Source organism: Pelophylax lessonae, assembly GCF_965119305.1.
Source record: "Pelophylax lessonae genome assembly, chromosome: 9".
NCBI lineage: Eukaryota > Metazoa > Chordata > Amphibia > Anura > Ranidae > Pelophylax > Pelophylax lessonae.
In genome coordinates, this window is record NC_138776.1 from 272728382 (window position 1) to 272748265 (window position 19884).

Genomic DNA, 19884 nt, shown 5'->3' on the forward strand with positions numbered 1-19884 from the left:
CAGATCTAAAACGAATCCAAAACAGGTTCAAACACCAAACAAACCCAACAGAGAAAAGAGAATTTCGGATCCGGCAGGCCAAGAGGGTTCTGAGTTTGCAGAAATGTAGAAAATATTAAACAGTCCTAAATAAGTGTGTTACTATGGAGGCAGATGTTCCTAAATGTAGAGCAACCCTTCTATTACCCCCCTGCCACATCCTATTATTTGTGACCAATACCATCCAAATAATTCTTACTTTTTTTTTCTCCAACGTTATCCGTCTACAAGGAGACCGGTATAGATCAAATGATGTCACCAATGAGGATGGAGGAATACCTGAGTCACATGACTGAGAAGATACTAAACTTCACCCTGGAGATCATCTACCTGCTGACCGGAGAGGTGAGGGGGATTCTGGGAGGTCACATGACATCACTCTTATCTCTATTAACCATTTAGTGACCGCCCACCACAGTTTTACTGCAGCAGGCAGCCACTCCTGTGCAAAGCGACGTAGTACTACGTCGCTCGCTCAGGAGACTCTAGGGGGTGAACGCACGCCGGCAGCGGCGCGCTCCCGGCCCCGCTCGTCAGCTGGGGAGCCAGTGCGTGTGACCGGCGGGAGGAGGATTCTGGGATTCTAATATGATATTCCTATTGGTTCTCCAATACAGAGATTTCCTCTTCTGAAGTCAGGTGATCATATGACCATCACAGTGCCTCCATGTGACTCCCTAAAACCTGAGAGACACAACATGCAGAAGATTCTAGAAGTCACCAAGAAGATGATGGAGCTGCTGACAGGAGAGGTGAGCGGTGCTGGGAATTCTGGGACATTATCCAGTAACAGACAAGGGATGTGTCTGGATGGTGACTGTATCATTGTGTGTGTCAGGTTCCTATAAGGTGTCAGGATGTCACTGTCTATTTCTCCATGGAGGAGTGGGAGTATTTAGAAGGACACAAGGATCTCTACAAGGACGACATGATGGAGAATCAGCCGCCCCTCACATCACCGGGTAAGAGGAGACTTTATTGTAAAGGAGAGAGCAGTACGGAGGCTCCACCTAGATCCCCCATCATCTGATAAACACATAGAAACAATGTATTCAGTCAGTGTGTGTGTTTCCTACAGATGGATCCAGTAATGGGAACCCACCAGAGAGATGTCCCCGTCCTCTGTATTCCCAGGATTCCACACAGGAAGGTCACACCATCCCCCACCATCATCAGGTAGATGAGGAACAATCACTGATAGTATCATTAGGATCTGTACATTATCTGCATTATTAACATTGATGTCATTTTTATTATATATTCAGAGTGGAAACCTGAGAGATTCTAAAGTTGAGGTTAAAGAAGAGATAAAAGAGGAGGATGATGAGGATGGGGTAATGGAGGAAATACAGAACAATCTGTACCAGGACACCATGGTGGAGTCATCCAGCTACAGAAACCCACCAGAGAGATGTCCCCGTCCTCTGTATTCCACACAAGAAAATCACACCATCCCTCACTATAACAAGGTTGGTGGAACGGAGCATCTAGAACTTGATAGTGACTCATGGAGGTGATCTATGGACCTTACAGGGTGCGCTTTTCTCTCCTTCTCTTGGTTTAGGGTGAAGATCTGAAAGATATAAATGTTGAAGGTAAATCAGAAGAAGAAGAGACGTATGTGAGGGATGATCAGCAGTCTATGGAGGAGGATGGAATAACGGGGACATTTATAGAGGAGGACACTCCTACAGAGATCAGCACAGGTGGGTCATTAACACTAAATACATTCCTCCACCCATACTGCTCACTCATTGGTCCAGAGTAGGGGGGGAGGGGACTGGGTGATATCAGCCTGTAATCCCCTGGTCACTTTCCTGAGCTGTGTTCCCCGTCCTGTATTCCTGTATTTCTCTCGGATAATCTTCCTTCTCTGTGCTGCAGACACAATTTATGTCTCTAGACTGGATTTATGGAGATTCTGGGGTTCAGCTGGCAGCAAAATTATAATTTTTGCCATAAGCGATGCTCAACTTAGGGGGCATTAAAAAGTGCAAATGTGTCCGCAGATGATTACATGTGAGAACTATTCCTATTGAAAGTAACGTGAGGCTGCGAGCTCCGAAAGCTAGTCACCACCACTCACATGTAAATGCGGGAACCCCCACTAGGGTAACTGGGTGATGTAATTGGCCTTCGGATGCATTCACAAGTTTTAATACACCCTTAGGCACCTGGGTCTTCTGCCCCATGCCCGGGTCTAGCAAGATCTCTGACAGAACAATTCTCCCGGGGTTACTTGTTCTGTTATTTGCTGGCTGTAAAAATTTGAATCCTCCCCCCTGTACTATATACTCTATGTTGTACATTACATACTCCTGACCCTGCACTATATACTCTATGTTGTACATTACATACTCCTGTCCCCTGCATTATATACTATATGTTGTACATTACATACAACTGACCCCTGCACTATATACTCTATGTTGTACATTACATACTCCTGACCCCTGCACTATATACTCTATGTTGTACATTACATACTCCTGACCCCTGCACTATATACTCTATGTTGTACATTACATACTCCTGTCCCCTGCACTATATACTCTATGTTGTACATTACATACTCCTGACCCCTGCACTATATACTCTATGTTGTACATTACATACTCCTGACCCCTGCACTATATACTCTATGTTGTACATTACATACTCCTGACCCCTGCACTATATACTCTATGTTGTACATTACATACTCCTGTCCCCTGCATTATATACTATATGTTGTACATTACATACAACTGACCCCTGCACTATATACTCTATGTTGTACATTACATACTCCTGACCCCTGCACTATATACTCTATGTTGTACATTACATACTCCTGACCCCTGCACTATATACTCTATGTTGTACATTACATACTCCTGACCCCTGCACTATATACTCTATGTTGTACATTACATACTCCTGTCCCCTGCATTATATACTATATGTTGTACATTACATACAACTGACCCCTGTACTATATACTCTATGTTGTACATTACATACTCCTGTCCCCTGCACTTTATACTCTATGTTGTACATTACATACTCCTGACCCCTGCACTATATACTCTATGTTGTACATTACATACTCCTGTCCCCTGCATTATATACTCTACGTTGTACATCAGCCCTCAAATTTTCCACTCGCCTGCTCGCATTTTGCGAGTGGAAAATTATGTTGGGCGAGCTCCGGGGAAGAGAGGAGAGGAAAGCCGGATAATGTCAGAGCGGCGGATCATCCCGCTGTAACAGCTTCAATTGTAATTTGCGGGGCGCTCGCCGACATACACAGTCCCGCCTCCTAGCCCGGCTCCTTTGATAGCCCGAACACCTGGCCAACCAGGACGTGTGACGTCTATCAAAGGAGCCGGGCTAAGAGGCGGGACTGTGTGTGTCAGCGAGCGCCCGGCAATTACAATTGAAGCTGTTACAGCGGGATGATCCGCGCTCTGACATTATCCGGCCAGCAGTGGCATACCGATGGGGGGTGTCAAGCCGGTGAAGCGTGAAAATCGATCTCCCAGAGCTACACCGGTACTCGCGACGATCATCTCATGTAAAGGCAGCTGCTCCCTCGGTCTGTGCTGCGCTGCTCACGGGTGCTGGAAGCAGGTGAGTGTCCAAGGATTTAGCAGTCTCCCTGTGTGACTGGATAGGAGGAGCGGTGGGGCGGCTGCATATAGAGGAATTGATCTTTCCAGCTGGATGACTGATTCTCCTCTCTGCAGGCATTGAGCAGCTGCAGGAGGAATATGGAAAGATCAATTCCTCTATATGCAGCCACCCCACTGCTCCTCCAATCCAACTTCTTTTTTTCTTTTGCTGGCCCCCCAGTGCTGTACAGCCCCCCCCCCCCTCTTCAGCCCTCCCAGTGCTCTTTAGCCACCCTCAAGCCCCCCCCCAATGCTCTTCAGCACCCTCAGTGCTCTTAAGCCCCCTCCAGCCCCCCCCAGAGCTCTTCAGCCCCCCCAATGCTCTTCAGCACCCCCAGTGCTCTTAAGCCCCCCTCCAGCCCCCCCCCAGTGCTCTTCAGCCCCCCCCCAGTGCTCTTAAGCCCCCCTCCAGCCCCCCCAGTGCTCTCAGCCCCCCCAGTGCTCTTCAGCCCCCCCTCCAGCCCCTTAGTGCTCTCAGCCCCCCCCCTCCAGCCCCTTAGTGCTCTCAACCCCCCTCCCGCCCCTTAGTGCTCTCAGCCCCCCCTCCAGCCATTTAGTGCTCTTCAGCCCCCCCAGTACTCTTCAGCCCCCCCAGTGCTCTTCAGTCCACCCCTCCAGCCCCCCCAGTGCTCTTCAGCCCACCCCTCCAGCCCCTTAGTGCTCTTCAGCCCACCCCTCCAGCCCTTTAGTGCTCTTAGCCCACCCCTCCAGCCCCTTAGTGCTCTCAGCCCACCCCTCCAGCCCCTTAGTGCTCTTCAGCCCACCCCTCCAGCCCCTTAGTGCTCGTCAGCCCCTTAGTGCTCGTCAGCCCCCCTCCAGCCCCTTAGTGCTCGTCAGCCCCCCTCCAGCCCCTTAGTACTCTTCAGCCCCCTCCAGCCCCTTAGTGCTCTTCAGCCCCCCTCCAGCCCCTTAGTGCTCTTAAAGCCCCCCTCAAGCCCCCCCAGTGCTCTTCAGCCCCCCTTCAGCCCCTTAGTGCTTTTTAGCCCCCCCCCCCCCGTGCTCTTCAGCCCCCCGCCCTCCAGACCCTTGATGGGCACTGATGAGGCTGCACTGATGGGCACTGAAAACTTTGTTATTAATATTTATTTTTGTAACTTCTGCATTAATTCAAATACATTTAACAGTGTAATTTTGAGATAATTTATGAGGGCGTGTTTAGGGGTGGAATTAGGGGCGGGACAGGGTAGGGGTTGGGTGGGGCAACTGGTGGCGAGTAACCCTTAAGGCCTGGCTAGTAGCTCAGGACTTAAAATTTTGAGCCCTGTTGTACATTACATACTCCTTTCCCCTGTACTATATACTCTATGTTGTACATTACATACTCCTGTCCCCTGCACTATATACTCTGTGTTGTACATTACATTCTCCTGACCCCTGCACTATATACTCTATTTTGTACATTACATTCTCCTGACCCCTGCACTATATACTCTATGTTGTACATTACATACCCCTGACCTCGGCACTATATACTCTATGTTGTACTTTACATACTCCTTACCCCTGCACTATATAGTCTATGTTGTACATAACATACTCCTGACCTCTGCACTATATACTCTATGTTGTACATTACATACTCCTGACCCCTGCACTATATACTTTTAATTTGTACATTACATACTCCTGACCTCTGCACTATATACGCTATGTTGTATATTACATACTCCTGACCTCTGCACTATATACTCTATGTTGTACATTACATTCTCCTAACCCCTGCACTATATACTCTATGCTATACATTACATAATCCTGACCCCTGCACTATATACTCTTATGTTGTACATTACATACTCCTGACCTCTGCACTATATACTATATGTTGTACATTACATTCTCCTGACCCCTGCACTATATACTCTATGTTGTACATTACATACTTCTGCCCCCTGCACTATATACTCTATGTTGTACATTACATACTCTTGACCCCTGCACTATATACTCTTATGTTGTACATTACATACTCCTGACCTCTGCACTATATACTATATGTTGTACATTACATTCTCCTGACCCCTGCACTATATACTCTATGTTGTACATTACATTCTCCTGACCCCTGCACTATATACTCTATGTTGTACATTACATACTCTTGACCCCTGCACTATATACTGTATTTTGTACATTAAATGGTGCTGACACTCATTCTATAATCCCCTCATCACTGTCACTCCTATAAAAGACAGTTCTCGTTGTTTCCCCACTTTCTGACTAAGGTCCATGAATAAAGAAATGAACTGGTAGGAGATCAGAGGACCCATTTACTAGTTACCTTGAGGGGGAATTGTAAGATCCTCAGAGACAAAGCTGCCTGATGTGGGCGGAGTCCTGGTTTAGGGGAACCAATCTGCTGATGTCTAGTAATAATCTTTGTATTTCTATTTTAGTAGATGGACGGGAGATGAGGAAAACCTCAGAGGATTGTCTCACTTTGTCTCCAGACTGTAAAGTAGAAGATGAGGACATCACACAGTATAGTCCAGGAGAAAACCCGACTACCTCAAATGTCCATCCGGCACCACACAGTGTAGATGGACCATCGTATTCCTCTTATCCTGAGGAACCTCAGACTGTGAGGGACAGCTCCGGACCATCGTATTCCTCTTATCCTGAGGAACCTCAGACTGTGAGGGACAGTGCCAGACCATCGTATTCCTCTTATCCTGAGGAACCTCAGACTGTGAGGGACAGTGCCGGACCATCGTATTCCTCTTATCCTGAGGAACCTCAGACTGTGAGGGACAGTACCGGACCATCGTACTCCTCTTATCCTGAGGAACCTCAGACTGTGAGGGACAGTGCCGGACCATCGTATTCCTCTTATCCTGAGGAACCTCAGACTGTGAGGGACGGTGCTGTCCTTCCAACAGATAAGAGGTTTCCCTGTCCTGAGTGCGGGAAATGTTTCCGTTCTAAATATAAACTTAATGAGCATAAAAGATCTCACACAGGTGAGAAGCCATTTTCCTGCACTGAGTGTGGGAAATGTTTTTCATGGAACACTAGTCTTTTTGTACATCATAGAGGCCACTTGAGCATCAAACCGTATTCTTGCCCTGAGTGCGGAAAATGTTTTACGGTGAAGTCTAGTCTTCACAAACATCAGAGATCTTACATGGGGGAGAAGCCGTATTCCTGTTCTGAGTGCCGGAAATGTTTTAATAATAAATCCAGTCTTAATGAGCATACCAAAACTCACATAGGAGATAAGCCGTATTCCTGCCCTGAGTGCGGGAAATGTTTTTCAAAGAAGTCCGATCTCTCCAATCATCAGAGATCTCACACGAGGGAGAAGTCATATTCCTGTTCTGAGTGTGGGAAATGTTTTTCACAGAAATCCTATCTTTGCAAGCATCAGAGATTGCATACAGGAGAGAAGTCACTTTCCTGTCCTGAGTGCGGGAAATGTTTTGTAGATAAATCAGAACTTGTCAAACATCAGAGATCTCACACAGGGGAAAAGCCATACTCCTGTCCTAAGTGCGGGAAATGTTTTTCACAGAAGTCACATCTTTATAGACATCAGAGGTTGCACACAGAGGAGAAGCCGTATTCCTGTTCTGAGTGTGGGAAATGTTTTTCATTGAAGTCCAATCTTTACAGACATCATAGATTGCACACAGGCGAAAAGCCGTTTTCCTGTACTAAGTGTGGGAAATGTTTTGTACGAAACTCAGAACTTGTCACACATCAGAGGTCTCACATAGGGGAAAAGCCGTATTCCTGTCCTAAGTGCGGGAAATGTTTTTCACAGAAGTCCCATCTTTACAGACATCAGAGATCTCACATAGAGGAGAAGCCGTATTCCTGTTCTGAGTGCGGGAAATGTTTTTCATTGAAGTCCACTCTTTACACACATCAGAGATCTCACACGGGGGAGAAGCTGTATTCCTGTCCTGAGTGTGGGAAATGTTTTTCACGGAAGTCCCATCTTTCCAGACATCAGAGATCTCACACAGGGGAGAAGCCGTATTCCTGTCCTGAGTGCGGAAAATGTTTTTCACGGAAGCCAGATCTTTCCAGACATCAAAGATGTCACACAGGGGAGAAGCCGTATTCCTGTCTTAAGTGTGGGAAATGTTTTTCACAGAAGTCCCATCTTTCCAGACATCAGAGATCTCACACAGGGGAGTAGCCGTATTCCTGTCCTGAGTGCGGAAAATGTTTTTCACGGAAGCCAGATCTTTCCAGACATCAGAGATCTCACACAGGGGAGAAGCCACTTTCCTGTCTTGATTGAGGGAATTGTTCCTCACTGAAGTCCTGTCTTCCTGTACATCAGGGGTCCCACGCGACCCTGGAGGTGTATTAGTGCCTTGAGTGCGGGAAATGTCTTCTATATGAATGTTGGTGGACATGTGGGGAAGAAGCACACCCTGATATACACCTCAGATATACTCCATGGCTGATCTTCATCATGTAAGAAACACTTCATAAGGAGATCAGAGATCACCAAAGACATGGATGAAGTGTTGTCCCGTGTTGGCTATTGATAGCAGGAGAAAAATAAAAATGGAGTCCTTACCTTTCATTGGCTGAGTAAATTTTGTGATTTAGAGACTTAGAGGTCCATTTCTAAAAAAAATGTTGATCAAATGTGATGCGCATTTGCCCGCCCATGACAAATATCAGCTGTATTTTATGTCATACAGTGGTTTCCCATGATAATTGGCTCCATCTAGTGGCCGTCTTGATATTCCAATTCTATACTACAGCCAAACTATATAAAAAAAGTGCTACTAAAAATTTGCATAGGATAATGTAATCAGGCAACCCCTGACCTGTGTTTGGTAATCTGATCAGGAGGGGGAAGTTCATGCTGTATATAAATTATGTGTGATTGTTCAATAAAGAGAGATTCCAGTACAAGCTAGGTTGTCGGCTAGCTTTGTATGGGGGGGGGGGCTGGAAAATCTGATATCTATGTTCATGACTGGGAGGAAGCTGTATACTGACGGAAGTACAGTGAGGGTTGCGGTTCCGTTACAATAGGTAATAAGGGGGCTGGAGGAGGTTAGTTATGAGTAGTGGGTGAGGTGAGTGAGAGAAATTCACAGACACTCAGTACCCTCCCCTCTTTCTCATTTGCAGAAGGAGAAAGCCAATCCAGGGAGGATTGAAAAACTGCAAAGAACTTTGGGACATGTAGTTCCCAACACAAGTGGCTCCATTCTAACTACTGGGGACAGAACTACAAACCCCACCATTCTCTGGTATGGAAAGAATATAGGACACCATCTTGTCTGCGGAGGAAAAGTCAGTCACCACAAGGCAGGAGAAGAGACTGGACCCTGGGGAGAGGTGTTGCCTCCTGGGTCAGTCCACCATGTTGTTTCATGCATCCATGGCCAGTTGGGGACATCGAACCTGAGAGAGGGGGATCCCAGGTGCATATCCAGGTGCACCTGCATCGACGGTCATGAAGCACTCCAGTGTGAGGTGACCAGTCGGGTTACCAGAAGAGCCTGCCTGTTCCAGGGCATTCGTTTGGGCCTAGACCGCAGGATTAGTGAGAGGGCACTGGCCCATCTTCAGGAAAGATGGACACTGCACACAGACAGAGTTACTTCACTTTGCCCTCACTTGCCAGAACCCGGGTCTTATTGGTGCCCTGTTAAGCAGTAACAGTGTCTGCCTTGCTATCCGGATAATGTCAGCATACCACAGCTACACTTTGCCAAGCAGGAGTTCTAAGTGCACCAACTAAAGTGACAAGCGGAAGATACAAGGCCTCGTCCTTGTTCCAAGGGACTGAAGTTATTGGTGCCATACGGGCACGCACACACCTATTTAGTGCTCTGTATATCTGTGTGTGGGGTAGTCTGACTTAGGAGTTTGGCCTCTAAGCACTGAGGTAGGTACAGTGTTTGTATTTTGGGCCTGTGGTGTCAGGCAATAGAAGAGAGAGGTCTGAAATACAGTAGGAGAAAGTCATCAGGTAGCCAAGATTACGATATGGGGGTTCATTGTTGTTTAAGTGCTTGCCTCTGCTTCTGGGGTAGTTCACGGATGTGGAATCCCCTGGAAGCATTCTGATATAATACATTGAGTTATATTGCTCTTAGTGATTGCTAATTCGTTCAAGAATTCACTATTACTGTCTGTAATTTTCACACAGCGACGTGTATGTTTTCATTGGTCTTTGCACTTACACTATTGCCAGGTGTGCCAGAGGAGCGGAGATTGTTCTTAGGGTTGAGAGGCAAAGTACGGAACCAATTATACTTAAGCTACTCCTGCAGGGGTGGCGCTACATATGGGACATGGAGGAGCTCAGTTAGGGGGGGTGGAGGAGCTCAGTTATGAGGGATTGAAGAGCTCAGTTATAGGGGATGGAGGAGTTCACTTATAGGGGATGGAGGAGCTCTGGTATGGGGGGATAAGAAGCTCATTTATGGGGGATGGGGAAGCTCAGTTATGGGGGATGGGGAAGCTCAGTTATGGGGGATGGAGGGGCTCACTTATGGGGGATGAAGGAGCTCAGTTATGGGAGATGGAGGGGCTCAGTTATTTGGGATGGAGGAGCTCTGTTATGGGGGATGGAGGAGCTCAGTTATGGGTGAAGGAGGAGCTCAGTAATAGGGGATGGAGGAGCTCAGTTATGGCTGATGGAGAAGCTCAGTTATGGGTGATGGAGAAGCTCAGTTATGGGTGATGGAGAAGCTCAGTTATGGGTGATGGAGAAGCTCAGTTATGGGTGATGGAGGAGTTCAGTTATAGGGGATGGAGGAGCTCAGTTATGGGGGATGGAGGAGCTCAGTTATGGGTGATGGAGAAGCTCAGTTATGGGTGATGGAGGAGTTCAGTTATAGGGGATGGAGGAGCTCAGTTATAGGGGATGGAGGAGCTCAGTTATGGGGGATGGAGAAGCTGTTATGTGGGCTGGGGAGTATGGGGGATGCAGCAGACTCAGTTATAAGGGCTGGAGGAGCTCAGTTATGAGAGAAGGAAAACCTAAATTAGGGGGGATAGCAGGGACTCAGTTATGGGGAGTGGAGGCGCTCAGTTATGGTGGATATGGAGGTTATGGTTATGGTGGATAGAGGAGCTCAGTTATGGGGGATGGAGGAGCTCAGTTATGGAGGTTATGGTATGGGGGATGGAGGAGCTCAGTTATGGAGGTTATGTTATAGGGGATGGAGGAGCTCAGTTATGGGAATAGAGAGGACCTCAGTTATGAGGAACGGCTACATACACTAAATTTATCCTCCCTGGAGAAGAGACACGTAAGAGGACTCAAAAGTGTACTCACTTTTGTTGTCAGCGGTTTAGACATTAATGGCTGTGTGTTGAGTTATTTTGAGGGGACAGTAAATTTACACTGTTATACAAGCTGTACACTCACTACTTTACATTGTAGCAAAGTCTCATTTCTTCAGTGTTGTCACATGAAAAGATAGAATAAAATATTTACAGAAATGTGAGGGGTGCACTTACTTTTGTCAGATACTGTATATATAATGGCTATTCTAGCATAGGTAGGAAATGTTTCAGTTTCAGATTGCTCAGGAAGACACATGGCCACCCATTGAGTTTTGTCAAGAAGCATTTTTTTTTTTTTTTTTTTTAGCTATATAAAGGATTCCTTACTATTAGATTGCTAAGGATGTGAAACTCCCTTCCACAGTTGGTGGTGTCAGTGGTGGAAGATAAGAACAGCGCCACTCTAAGTGCAGTAAAACCAATACTTTATTTGACATATAATAATGCTGGGTACTCACAAGATAAAACGTTTAAAAAGCATGGTAAACGTATGTGGAAAAATCCATTAATCCGTCGGACGGATCTATGTGGAGCACATCAGCCCCTCCTTGCCCAGGCACTGGATTAATGGATTTTTCCACATACGTTTACCATGCTTTTTAAACGTTTTATCTTGTGAGTACCCAGCATTATTATATGTCAAATAAAGTATTGGTTTTACTGCACTTAGAGTGGCGCTGTTCTTATCTTCCAGTATATTGCAAGTTCCTTCTCGTCTTGAGAATCAGCAGCCTTCTGGAGTGCACAGACCGGTGCTTTTTATGGACTTTTTGGACTTTGCCACACAACATCCAGGTCCGTGCATCTTCCCATTAATATTTTCCCAGGTGGTTATTGAGGTTCATTTTTGAGTCCTGTTGCGCCAGTTTTTTTATGTTTGGTGGTGTCAGTGGTAAGTGTCGACAATTTAAAAAAAAACCAAATGAGTGCATCTTATTGAACACAATATACGGGGATATGGGAAGTGGTAAAGACATAAATACGTACACACACACCCACACAGGTTGAACTGAATGGACTGGTAGACATGTGCAGAACGGAATAATGTGTTTACTTTAGTTTCTGATAGATTTGTTATGTTACTAATTATGTTTAGTTTGGTTTCGGAATTTGTTCTGTTTCGTTTCCTTTTCATTAAATTTGGTTTAGTTTTCATTACAGTTTGTTTTATTTGTTCATTTTCCAATAAATTCCAACTTTTCAGAATAATTAGAATTCGGATGGGTCGAAAAACTATCGACTGATTCGAATTCTGTGTGAAGAAATAGCTGGTTGTTAAGCAACAGGTTGGGACAACTGGAAGTGATGTCAGATACAGACAGGAAGTGATGTCGGGTACAGACAGGAAGTGATGTCAGGTATAAATAGGAAGTTCCTGGTAAGAGGTGAGTCGGGAGGAAGTAGAGAGGAGACATTGCTGGACATGGCCGCAGAGGAGGTAATAAGATCTTATTTTCTATTTACACCCAGTAACCCCCCTGTCATGTCCGTCCTCTTCCTCCATAGTCACTGTGACCTCTTTTATCTCCAGCAGATGAGGATACACACATATATAGTGTGGAAACCTAGATTAACCCCTTCAGGGGCAGAACATTCCCCCAATTACGGGGTCGGAATATTCTCTTCATTTTGGAAATGTGTCACCTTTCCCACCAATCACCTTCTCACCTCATCAGTCTATAGTCACAGATTATACGACCTATCCCTCCATTCGGAGTCAGTGTGTTCTTTGACAATACACTGACAGTATAGTAAAGTTATTGGGGAATCAGGCAATCATTACAATATGCCGCCAACACAATGATGGAGTGCCGGGATCAGGAGTATGGAGCATAGAGCCCTTTACATTGCTGTTCAGGAGGAAGAAAATATTCCCCGGCCTGCCATGAAGAATATGTTCCATCATTGGTGTGAGAGGGAGGAAAATTCTGAGGGAAGGAGAGGAGCTGACGGGGGACTGAGGCTGAGGGACTTTGAGGCAGTGGAGGCTATCTGACTTGAAGGACTTTGGGCCCTTGATATGGTCAGCGGGCAGCAGAGGAGGCAGTAGGGCTCAGGAGGACTCTAAGGTAGGGAGGGGGGCTCTTGGTCTATGATGTCCTCCCACCTACTCTTACTTTTCAGACCTCCTTACAGAACTCCTGATAGGAAATGGAGGCAACCTTCACCTTCTTACCATCTCACTGGTCAAATAAAAAAAATTCAAGATAACAAGTGGAATAAAGAAGGGCAGTCTTTCACCCATTGGTGGTCACTTGTTCTTAGAGGAGGTCTGTTTGTGCAGCATTTGATTATTGGGTGGCCATTGGTCTGAATTGGGGTCCTTGTGGGTCCGTCCAATGCCTTCTCATGACACGGGTTTTGTCAGTGCCAGGTGCTGGAATTCAGTGCCCCAGGAACTCACCACCACCCTGTACAATGTCCTGGATACTACAATATACTTGTCAACCAAACCCCTCCCCTGCTCTTTTCCTTCTACCAACACTGGGCTGCCATTGGAGGGAAGAGAACAGACTCCACCCCACAGCTCTCTACCCCACCATCAGCATCCTCCTGCTATCCAATCCAATCCCTTCTCTTACTGTAGAAAGTGACATCAATCCTGTCAGTCAGCCAGCTGCCGGAGATTGGAGCCTTGCAGCCGGAGTTCTGGCAATTATCCTGATTAGCCGGCAACTCCGGTCAAAAGTCAGCAAATTCCCCTTCCTGGACATCATGATAGCCCTCCATTGACCTCAGGGCAAACAAGTCACATGAAGGATCGTATTTATCATTCCTTGTTTGCAGATCTAAAACTCATCAAGTCCAGTTCAGACACCAAACAAACCCAACAGAGAAAAGAGAATTTGGGATCAGGCAGGCCAAGAGGGTTCTGAGTTTGCAGAAATGTAAAAAATACTAAAGAGTCCTAAATAAGTGTGTTCCTATGGAGGCAGAAGTCCCTAAATGTAGAGCAACCCTTCTATTACTCCCCTCCCACATCCTATTACTGTCTGACCAATACCATCCAAATAATTCTTACTTTTTTTTCTCCAACGTTATCCGTAGGAGACCTGTATAGATCAAATGATGGCACCAATGAGGATGGAGGAGGACCGGAGTCACATGACTGAGAAGATACTAAACCTCACCCTGGAGATCCTCTACCTGCTGACCGGAGAGGTGAGGAGGATTCTGGGAGGTCAAATGACATCACTCTTATCTCTATTAACCACTTAGCGACCGCCCACCAGACAGCCGCTCCTGGGCAAAGCGACGTAGTACAATGTCGCTCTCTCAGGAGACTCTAAGGGGCGAGCGCGCGCTCGTCAGCTGGGGAGCCAGTGCGTGTGACCAGCGGGAGGAGGATTCTGGGATTCTAACATGATATTCCTATTTGTTCTCCAATACAGAGATTTCCTCTTCTGAAGTCAGGTGATCATATGACCATCACAGTGCCTCCATGTGACTCCCTAAAACCTGAGAGACACAACATGCAGAAGATTCTAGAAGTCACCAAGAAGATGATGGAGCTGCTGACAGGAGAGGTGAGCGGTGCTGGGAATTCTGGGACATTATCCAGTAACAGACAAGGGATGTGTCTGGATGGTGACTGTATCATTGTGTGTGTCAGGTTCCTATAAGGCAGGCCATAGACGATTCGAATTACGTACGATTTATCATTCGATAAACGAAAGCGGCACTCGTGCACATCATCGAGTGTACCATCAATGTGAGCCGAAAATCGTACATTTGCAGGCCATAGACGATTTGAATTTCGTTCGAAAATCGTAATTGGCAGTGTTATCGAACGATTTTCGTATCGTTAGTGTGGTATGTAAAACGTTTGATTTTCGTACGACAGCAAAAATTCACATATCCAACATGTTGGGTTTTTTGGCGAAAATCGGCCGAATTTCGTATCATTAGTGGGGGAGTTGTATGATTTCGCCTAACAAAACACAGAACAGTAGGGAGTGTGTCTGGTAGAGATGTGGTTAAAAGGCACAAAAAATAGTGTTTTGTCGTACGATTTTCGGCTCACATTGATGGTACACTCGATGATGTGCACGAGTGCCACTTTCGTTTATTGAACGATAAATCGTACGAAATTCGAATCGTCTATGGCCTGCTTTAGGTGTCAGGATGTCACTGTTTGACAGTTAAAAAATATCCAATATATTCAATCTTTGTCATATATTTAGGCCAAAATGTATTTTGCGCTATAAACAAAAAAAGAGCGACAATTTTGAAAAAATAACAATATTTTTCACATTTTTTTTATATGAAATTCCCCCAAAAAATTTAAAAATCAAAATTTTTTAACATTTTAGGCCAATTGGTTTTCTGCTACATATTTTTGGTAAAAAAAATCGCAATAAGCGTATTTTGATTGGTTTGCTTAAAAGTTATTGCGTTTACTAACTACGGGAAATTTGTCATTTTTTTTTTGTTTTGTTTTTTACCTAGTAATGGCGGCGATCTGCAATTTTTTTTTTGCGGGACTGCGACATTGCGGCGGACAGATCGGACCCCTAACTGAAATTTTTGACACTTTTGGGGGTACCAGTGACATTACCACAGTAATCAGTGCTATACATATGCACTGTTACTGTAAAAATGACACTGGCAGGGAAGGAGTTAACATTATTGGTGATCAAGGGGTTAATTGTATGCCTGGTGCTTACTGACGTGTGTGGGACTGTGTGACACAGACAGAGATTGCAGGTTGAGCTATGCTGAATCCTGTGATCTGTCCCTGCCTGTCACTTAGGAGATCCGCCCGCTTTGTTTACACAAGCGGGCGGATCTCCAGACTCGATCCCCGACGATCTCCAGACTCTATCCCCTGGCCTGACTGAATACAGCGGGAGCGCGCCTACGGGGGCACGCGCACGCTGCCCACAAGGGGAGGAGTCCAGCGACGTAGGTCTACGTCGCTGGACGACAACGAACCACTTTGCCACAGTACCAGCTCAGTGAGCGGTCGGCAAGTGGTTAAAGAAGAGATAAAAGAGGAGGATGATGAGGATGGGGTAATGGAAGAAATAAACAAAGATCTGTACCAGGACACCATGGTGGAGTCATCCAGCTACAGAAACCCCCCAGAGAGATGTCCCCGTCCTCTGTATTCCTGGGATTCCATACAGGAAAATCACACCATCCCTCACTATAACAAGGTTGGTGGAACGGAGCATCTAGAACTTGATAGTGACTCATGGAGGTGATCTATGGACCTTACAGGGTGCGCTTTTCTCTCAATCTCTTGGTTTAGGGTGAAGATCTGAAAGATATAAAAGTTGAAGGTAAAGCAGAAGAAGAAGAGACGTATGTGAGGGATGATCAGCAGTCTATGGAGGAGGATGGAATAACGGGGACATTTATAGAGGAGGACACTCCTACAGAGATCAGCACAGGTGGGTCATTAACACATCACCCCACTAGGGTAAATGGGTGATGTAATTGGCCTTCGGATGCATTCACAAGTTTTAATACACCCTTAGTCACCTGGGTCTTCTACCCCATGCCCGGGTCTAGCAAGATCTCTGACAGAATAATTCTCCCCGGGTAACTTGCTCTGTTATTTGCTGGCTGTAATAATTTGAATCCTCACCCCTGCACTATATACTCTGCACTATATACTCTATGTTGTACATTAAATGGTCCTGACACTCATTCTATAATCCCCTCATCACTGTCACTCCTATAAAAGACAGTTCTCGTTGTTTCCTCACTCTCTGACTAAGGTCCATGAATAAAGAAATGAACTGGTAGGAGATCAGAGGACCCATTTACTAGTTACCTTGAGGGGGGAATTGTAAGATCCTCAGAGACAAAGCTGTCTGATGTGGGCGGAGTCCTGGTTTAGGGGAACCAATCTGCTGATGTCTAGTAATAATCTTTGTATTTCTATTTTAGTAGATGGACGGGAGATGAGGAAAACCTCAGAGGATTGTCTCACTTTGTCTCCAGACTGTAAAGTAGAAGATGAGGACATCACACAGTATAGTCCAGGAGAAAACCCGGCTACCTCAAATGTCTATCCGGCACCACACAGTGTAGATGGACCATCGTATTCCTCTTATCCTGAGGAACCTCAGACTGTGAGGGACAGTGCCGGACCATCGTATTCCTCTTATCCTGAGGAACCTCAGATTGTGAGGGACTGTGCCGGACCATCGTATTCCTATTATCCTGAGGAACCTCAGACTGTGAGGGACGGTGCCGGACCATCGTATTCCTCTTATCCTGAGGAACCTCAGACTGTGAGGGACAGTGCCGGACCATCGTATTCCTCTTATCCTGAGGAACCTCAGATTGTGAGGGACTGTGCCGGACCATCGTATTCCTCTTATCCTGAGGAACCTCAGACTGTGAGGGACTGTGCCGGACCATCGTATTCCTCTTATCCTGAGGAACCTCAGACTGTGAGGGACAGTGCCGGACCATCGTATTCCTCTTATCCTGAGGAACCTCAGACTGTGAGGGACAGTGTCGGACCATCGTATTCCTCTTATCCTGAGGAACCTCAGACTGTGAGGGACGGTGCCGTCCTTCCAACAGATAAGAGGTTTCCCTGTTCTGAGTGCGGGAAATGTTTCCATTCTAAATATAAACTTAATGAGCATAAAAGATCTCACACAGGTGCAAAGCCATATTCCTGCTCTGCGTGTGGGAAATGTTACGTGCATAAATCAGCACTTGTCAGACATCAGAGATCGCACACTGGGGAGAAGCCGTATTCTTGTCCTGAGTGCGGGAAATGTTTTGTATTGAAATCAGTTCTCGTCATGCATCAGAGATCCCACACAGGTGAGAAGCCATTTTCCTGCACTGAGTGTGGGAAATGTTTTTCATGGAACACTAGTCTTTTTGTACATCAGAGAGGCCACTTGGGCATCAAACCGTATCCTTGCCTTGAGTGCGGGAAATGTTTCCATTTTAAATCACGTCTTAATATGCATAAAAGATCTCACACAGGTGAGAAGCCGTATTCCTGCCCTGAGTGCGGGAAATGTTTTTCAAATAAGTCCGATGTCTCCAATCATCAGAGATCTCACGCGAGGGAGAAGTCATATTCCTGTTCTGAGTGTGGGAAATGTTTTTCACAGAAATTCTATCTTTGCAAGCATCAGAGATTGCATACAGGAGAGAAGTCACTTTTCTGTCCTGAGTGTGGGAAATGTTTTGTAGATAAATCAGAACTTGTCACACATCAGAGGTCCCACACAGGGGAAAAGCCGTACTCCTGTCCTAAGTGCGGGAAATGTTTTTCACAGAAGTCACATCTTTACAGACATCAGAGGTTGCACACAGGTGAGAAGCCGTATTCCTGTTCTGAGTGTGAAAAATGTTTTTCATTGAAGTCCAATCTTTACAGACATCATAGATTGCACACAGGCGAAAAGCCGTATTCCTGTAATAAGTGTGAGAAATGTTTTGTACGAAACTCAGAACTTGTCACACATCAGAGGTCTCACATAGGGGAAAAGCCGCATTCCTGTCCTAAGTGCGGGAAATGTTTTTCACAGAAGTCCCATCTTTACAGACATCAGAGGTCTCACACAGAGGAGAAGCCGTATTCCTGTTCTGAGTGCGGGAAATGTTTTTCATTGAAGTCCACTCTTTACACACATCAGAGATGTCACACAGGGGAGAAGCTGTATTCCTGTCCTGAGTGCGGGAAATTTTTTTCACGGAAGTCCACCCTTTCCAGACATCAGAGATCTCACACAGGGGAGAAGCCGTATTCCTGTCCTGAGTGTGGGAAATGTTTTACACAGAAGTCAGATCTTTCCAGACATCAGAGATCTCACACAGGGGAGAAGCCGTATTCCTGTCCTGAGTGCGGAAAATGTTTTTCAGATAAGGCCAGTTTTAACAAACATCAGAGATCTCACACGGGGGAGAAGCCACTTTCCTGTCGTGATTGAGGGAATCAAGTCCTCACTGAAGTCCTGTCTTCCTGTACATCCAGTCCCACACAACCCTGGAGGTGTATTAGTGCCTTGAGTGCGGGAAATGTCTTCTATATGAATGTTGGTGGACATGTGGGGAAGAAGCACACCCTGATATACACCTCAAATATACTCCATGGCTGATCTTCATCATGTAAGAAACACTTCATAAGGAGATCAGAGATCACCAAAGACATGGATGAAGTGTTGTCCCGTGTTGGCCATTGATAGCGGGAGAAAAATAAAAATGGAGTCCTTACCTTTCATTGGCTGAGTACATTTTGTGATTTAGAGACTTAGTGGTCCATTTCTAAAAAAAATGTTGATCGAATGTGATGTGCATTTGCCCGGCCATGACAAATATCAGCTCTATTTTATGTCATACAGTGGTTTCCCATGATAATTGGCTCCATCTAGTGGCCATCTTGATATTCCAATTCTATACTACAGCCAAACTAAACCCCCCACAATGAAAAACTATATTTAAAAAAGTGCTACTAATAAACACCACAGATCAACTAAAAACCGCTCAGTGTGCTGCTGTACTAACAAAGCCCTCAAATCTGAACAGACACCAAGTGTGAAAAAGACTCCCCGCAGAGTACATTTCCCCACCAATATCATTCCTATGTGTTCTAGATCAGTGGTCTTCAACCCTGGCCTACAGGGCCCACTAACAGGCCAGATTTTAGGTATTACTTTGAGGAGATGCAGACTAGAGTGCTGCAATTACTGAGCAGCAAATGATATCACCTGGGATGTATTTCAGTTATCTTGAAAATCTGGCCTGTTAGTGGGCCCTGAAGGCCAGGGTTGAAGACCACTGTTCTAGATCACTTCGTGATGTAGGAGAAGAGCAACACGGTACTCACCGTTACTGGGAGTGTAAGACAGATACTTGATGGTTTGGATGGCTTCAAATGGGTTCTGTGTTTACACCTATGATAATGTGTATTGTACTTCAATGTCAGGGACAGGCTCTC

At 45.8% G+C, this 19884-nt stretch overlaps 3 protein-coding genes across 3 annotated transcripts in view; all 3 read left to right on the forward strand.

Annotated features, from left to right (window-relative positions):
* LOC309562616 (uncharacterized protein) overlaps positions 1–19884 on the forward strand; it is a 679009-nt gene that overhangs the window by 539090 nt on the left and 120035 nt on the right. The window contains 3 exon segments of the mRNA XM_082266869.1: positions 6579–7833; positions 7837–7930; positions 17508–18818. Coding sequence (XP_082122995.1) covers positions 6579–7833; positions 7837–7930; positions 17508–18818 — 2660 coding nt within the window.
* LOC309562739 (uncharacterized protein) overlaps positions 1–19884 on the forward strand; it is a 102765-nt gene that overhangs the window by 31333 nt on the left and 51548 nt on the right. The gene's annotated exons all lie outside the window — the stretch shown is intronic.
* Positions 738–1275, forward strand: LOC309564126 (uncharacterized protein; the record flags this gene model as incomplete). Its single annotated transcript, XM_082268755.1, has 3 exons — positions 738–791; positions 878–1001; positions 1118–1275. 3 exons carry the CDS (start codon positions 738–740, stop codon positions 1273–1275), a joined length of 336 nt encoding a protein of 111 aa, XP_082124881.1.